This window comes from Peromyscus eremicus, chromosome X (genome assembly GCF_949786415.1).
Source record: "Peromyscus eremicus chromosome X, PerEre_H2_v1, whole genome shotgun sequence".
NCBI lineage: Eukaryota > Metazoa > Chordata > Mammalia > Rodentia > Cricetidae > Peromyscus > Peromyscus eremicus.
In genome coordinates, this window is record NC_081439.1 from 25,351,725 (window position 1) to 25,357,724 (window position 6,000).

The 6,000-nt window shown below is 43.1% G+C and overlaps 1 protein-coding gene across 1 annotated transcript in view; it reads right to left on the reverse strand.

Moving 5' to 3' along the window:
* Cltrn (collectrin, amino acid transport regulator) overlaps positions 1 to 5,772 on the reverse strand; it is a 28,406-nt gene extending 22,634 nt beyond the window's left edge. The window contains exons 1-2 of the mRNA XM_059251362.1: positions 5,715 to 5,772; positions 5,320 to 5,378 (exon numbers count right to left, since the gene is read on the reverse strand). Of these exons, the coding sequence (XP_059107345.1) occupies positions 5,320 to 5,378; positions 5,715 to 5,772 (117 nt within the window). The remainder of the gene's footprint in view (positions 1 to 5,319; positions 5,379 to 5,714) is intronic.
* Positions 5,773 to 6,000: the final 228 nt, after the last annotated feature.

The window sequence follows — 6,000 nt, forward strand, 5'->3', positions numbered from 1 at the left end:
GGAGACCAGGCTGGTCTCCAACTCAGAAATGTGCCTACCTTTGCCTCCCAGGTGCTGGAACTAAAGGTATATGCCTCCACACCTGGCTCCACCTTACTTTGAGACATGGTCTCTCCCTCTGAACCTGGAGCTTTCCACTTTGTCTACTGCCTGGCAAGAAAGCCCCAAGGGCCTCCTGTCTTTGTCCCCAGCCCCAGCCCTAAGTTATAGCCATCTACCACAGCACTAAGCTTTTTTGTGGGGCTGCTGGGGATCTGATCTCAGGTCTTCATGGTTGAACGGTAGGTTCTTTACTCACTGAGCCATCTCCCTAGCCCCCTAAGTTAAACAGTAGTATTGAAACTTTCTTCATTCGCTTCTACTTTACCCCTTCCTTTCAGCCCTGTCTAACATCGCTGCAATAAAATGCCATCAAGAAGAAAGCTTAGTCTTTTCTTATGTCACGTGCAAACACTAAGTGTTGCATTTGAATGTCAGCCTCAGACATTACCTGAAATAGTCTTTCAGTCTGGTTTTCCTTTTTCTGAAATAGGGTCTCACTATATTGCCCAGGCTGGTTTTGAACTCCTAGACTTAAGCAACCTACCCACCCCAACCTCCTAAGTGCTGGAACTACAGATGCATATCATCCTGCCCAGCTACCTTCCTTCAATCTTTTAAAAATATTTGTATTACATTTGTGCTTATTTACTTCAGATGTGTTTTTGTGCACATGCACACATAGTCAGATCATTTGGGGTAATTTGGGATAATTTGGGCATCAGTTCTTTCCTTCCACCATGTGGGTGGGTTCTGAGGATTAAATTCTGGTTTTTTGGTTGATGGCAAGTGCCTTTACCAACTGAGCCATCTTACTGGCCCCTCCTTCAATATTTTAAAGTGAACTTGAAGAAATATTATCTGAGAAGTTTGTGTAAGAGTGTGATGTGTTTTAATTAAATCTACCCCTTCTTCCTTCCAATTCCCCAAGTAGCCTCATTTTTCCCTACTTCATATTAACTTTTTCTTTTATATTATACTCTGAAAGTTTATAAAGTATTAACTATTTCAGGGCATAGATCTTCTGTTTTTTTCTTTTTGGTTTTTTGAGGCAGGGTTTCTCTGTGTAACAGCCCTGGCTGTCCTGGAACTCACTCTGTAGACCAGGCTGGCCTCAAACTCACAGATTCACCTGCCTCTGCCTCCTGGGTGCTGAGATCAAAGGTGTGCGCTACCACCACCCGGCAATAGATCTTACTTTTTAATGATATATGCTAATAAAATAATTGAGCACAAAATATAAATTAAAAACTGGTCCACTTAAAATAGCAGACAGACATTACTCCGGGCTAGGGAAATAGCTTGGTTGGTAGAATGCTTGCCTTGCATTCATGAGGTCCTGGATTTGATCCCTGGCTCACAAAAACAAAACAGCAACAACAGAAAGCCTGTCCCCTTGCAGAGCAGTGGCACAGGCTCACAAGGACCTTAGGACCCAGGAGGGAGAGCTAGGAGAATCGCTGTAAGCTCAAGGGCAGCCTGGTCTACATAAAGAGTTCCCAAACTACATATTGAGACCTACTCAAATAAAAATTATACACATAAGGCTAGAGAGGTGATGGTTCAGCAGGTAAGAGTACATACTGTTATTCCAGAGGACCTGAGTTCAGTTCCCAGCACCCATATCAGCTGATTCATAATCACCTGTAATTCCAGCTCTGGGGGATCTGACACCCTCTTCTGATCTCCATGGACACCCATACACAAACACACACACACACACACACACACACACACACACACACACACACACACACAGAGACAGACAGACAGACAGACACAGAGAAACACAGATAAAGAAAATTAAATCTTGATTTTTAAAAAATAAGTATACATACACATTACATGTGTATATAATTTTATATACAAGATTACAAATGTGTATGCATTTGATTACAAATGTGTATGCATTTATACACCATACATAGGAAGCCTTGTTGTGAGAATGTGGGGATGGGGAAGGAGCCTGCTCACCTATAAATGAGAATGCCTATGTACCAAACAAAGATGAAGATGCTAGCCAGAACTTGCCAGAGCATGGCTTTAAATTACATTTTGGATCTTGGAGAGGATTCCTTAGTGTCTCCTACAAAGTGAGCATGAGCTCTGTCAGCAGGAGCATAGTTAAGGTCACGGAATAAGCTCCCAGCTACTGAGATCAGGAAGGGACTAACTAGCGTTACTTTGTATTGGGTATTAAACCCACAGAACCAACCCGAGTGGAGGAAAAGGCTAAAAGCCTGTGTCGCCCTCATATTGCATTTCTACTACACCTTTCAAAGTGTTTCAGAGACGGTTTCCCGGCAAGGCAAGCAACACATGATAGTAATCAGAAAAAAAAACGTACAACTGAAGAAAGGAGAAGGAAAGAGTAACTAAGAGTTCCAGTCCCGTCTTAATGCCCAGAGACCAAAAGAGCACTCGAAAGAGACATGGACAAGAAGGCTCGTGGCACTTCCTGTGCCTGTTGTCCAGACACTTGGCACATGGACACCAAAGTATATGAAACTGATGTATCGTTAGAGTCCACTTGTGACTTCACACACCACGTGTGCATCTTAGCTGCATGTCATCTCAGGCTCCTTGCTGCCTCCTCTCAGTAACAGTTATACCAAGGCCATAAGTCCCCTGGCTCACTCTACTTTCTGCCTACATCTAAGGGACACTGAAACCTCACATTTTAGTGGAATGACTGAAAGTAACAAGAAAGTCACAAAACAAGGCTTGTTGTTTAATTACAAATTCACGATGTTCTACCCTCAAATTAGCTGCTCACCTCTTAGAGTTCCCCTTAAGTTCTTTGACTCAAGACAATTGTCTGTCCCAAGATTGCCTCAAACCCCCTACACCCCTCCCCCAAATCAAACACTTTCTCTGCTACCTTGGATCTCCCTGGATGCCTTGGGTTTTATAGTCCCTGCAAGCCTGAGAGCTGAAGACTGAACCTGGGGCCTTTCACTTGCTTGGCCAAGCACTCTACCGCTGAGCTAAATCTCCAACGCCTGGTTTTGAAATTTAGAGATAATGTCTCAGCTTGTCAATTTAAACTCCCTCCTCTTCCTCAAACAAACAAACAAAACTTCCACCCCCACCACACATCCCAGCCACTTCCTCTCAAGTGCCAGACATTTCTCTCCTGATAATGGCTAATCCCCACAGCTAGGGAAGCTAGGAATGCTTCTCTCCCCCTCCCTTCTCGGGCTTCTCAGGCTTGAAACAATATCAGCTTCTTCTGTGTACTCAAGTCCAGCTGGGGCCTGTCCACTGCCCTTACTCATGCTCAACTTGTTCCCACTAAAGCAACGGTGAAAACCTATGGCTCTGCTTCATCTTCCGACTGCTGGCTCTCTCCAACCTTTCGCAGCCAGAATTTCTCTTTCTTTTGACAAAGGCTCTCATGTATCCCAAGCTCACTGTGTAATCAAGAATGACCCTGAACTTCTGATCCTTCTGCCTCTACCTCCTGAGTGCTACCAGGCCTGGTGTATGGGGAGTTAGAGATGGAACCCGGGGCCTCACACATGCTAGGCAAGCACTCTACCAACTGAAGTACAACCCCAGCTTCCTGCCCTAGCAAAAGTTCGTAGAGAAGTTACCTATACTTTTCTACATGTTCATCCCCAAAGTACCCTACTTATTTTAACCCCTCCAATACCTGACTTTCAGTTCCAGCACTTTACAAAAACAGCTCTCTCTAAATTCCTCATCGACCTTCATATCGCTTCACACAATGAGCTAGGCCTCTCAACAGCATTTGATGCTTTAAACGGTTCCTCTGTCTTAAAACAACCCCCCATCCCCCACCCACCCACCCACCCCCGACCCTCCCCCACTCCCGTGGCCATAGCACCTATTTCCCACACAGTCCCTTTTTCTCAAGGTCCTTAAACACCGTGTTCTTCCTCACAGCTTCAGTTCCAGACATCGGCCTCTCATCCTTCATGCTCACTGTGCTCCTTCTTGTGATAATTGCTATGTTCATACGTGGTGGCCCTCTGCCATTCCTTCTCTCCCCTCATGTCTGTTCATGGTTACTTTAGACATTGCAGAAGTATCTGGTACTGAGGTCCCTGCTAAGGCCAGAGCCCCTGTATATCTCTTCTTCCTGTACTACTTCTCAAGACAACACATTGCATTTGGCTTACTGAGAATTTAATGGACAAGTTATTCTCTCACTATTACAAGCTCCGCAGGGCACAGAGAAGCCCAGTGTTAGCTGCCATTGCATCCCCAGCACCCAGCCAACTCTAAGGATCCTGGGATAAGAAATCTTATACACTGGTAGGGAGCGGAGTCTCTGCAGTCAAACTAAACTGCCTGGATTTGAATCTCACCCCTCCCATTTACTGGCTTGAGATTACCAAAGGGTCACATATGTCTTTGGGCCTGTGTTTTCTCACTCATCCCATGAGAATGAGCATACCTGTACTGAAGAGGGTAAGGGCTCTATATGCTGGTAGGAGTCAAGCACTTAGAAGAGTCCCCACTAGAAAGTCAAACAATGTCTTAGTAAATGTTTGTTATCATAACAACTGTTACTTATCAGATGAATAATGAAAAATAAGGCAACTGATTGGTCAGCAAATAGAATACCTCTGAATTCCTTTAGCAATCTGGGTTTTGTTTGTAGTATGATGCATTAATATCACCTACGAGTTTAAAATAAAATGTAGACCACATTGGGAAACTGGCACTAGAATTAGACAATACCATCTTCATAATTCAATGTCCTTCATTATTCTTCTACCCCCATAAAGCTCTGTGAGGATTTTTAACTTCTATGATTTTATAAGCACAATTTCCATACTGTCACCTTCACAGCTGGGAAGAATGGAAGCTTTGCATAGAACTGGAAAATTTTGTACTGTGGAATATTTTGATGTTGGTAGCACCAGTCTTTCTTTTTGATGACTAGAAAACAGGCTGATAACATTTAAACACCTACAACAGTGAAGAGCAGACTCAACCTGGACATACACACCTTCATCAGACCAGACAGACCCCTTTGCTCCATGTTACCGGATTGAGAGGTTCAAGTTTTCAAAACTGTTTTATGCAACACAATTTTTCCCACCTATTTTCAATCACTCACTACTGATCAAGCACTATAAGCAAACCCGTTCCATCAGTGAGTCCCATTTTATTATAATCTAGCTTTGGGAAAAGATCGGACTTGAAGACTCAAGATAAGGTCACTATGCAGAGAAGCCATTTATTTGAGAAAGCCTGACACTATTAGAAAAACAGAATCTGAAATGAACCAGCAGGTGTTCCACTTACTGCTTTATCTCCAAGAGCGCTTCTGATGCTAAGTCTTACTTTAAAGGCATTTTCTGCATCTGCCAGAGGAGGGGGGGGTGGACAATAAAGAGCAGTAATTAGGATAAACTGAGAAAACAGCCTGATAAATCCTAATTTTAATACCCAGATGAACATAACAAAGAACTACAATTGATCTGCCCCAGTACCCCTGCAACTCTAATGAAAATCATATTAAATCATTTACATGTTTCTTTCAATTCCTAAGATTCATAGGTTCAACTTTCAATCCACAGGTCTGCAGACTTAGAAAAAAAATCTTTTTGTTGTTGTTGTTTTTGGTTGTTTTTCACTCGATGACTCCACAAGCATTTAGGAAACTGATAATTTATTTTTTAAGTTTCAAGACTACGTACCTGGATGACAGAGTTCAGCATGAATAGCGGTCACCAGGAAAAAGAGTGGCCACAGCATTCTTGCAGAGTTGAAAACAGAAGTCAAACTGAGGGGAAAAAAAATCCACTCTCCACTTAAAGCTGCTTTAACTATTCTGTGACCCGGATTAGGGTATCAGAGAACTCAGCGAGCCACCATCTAAAAGGTTTAATAATTAACACTCATCAGTTGGGTTAATACTTCCATAGAAGCAGACCATCTCCTGTCAGTTATTTACCAAAATCCATCTGGGAAACAAGTCAGTTG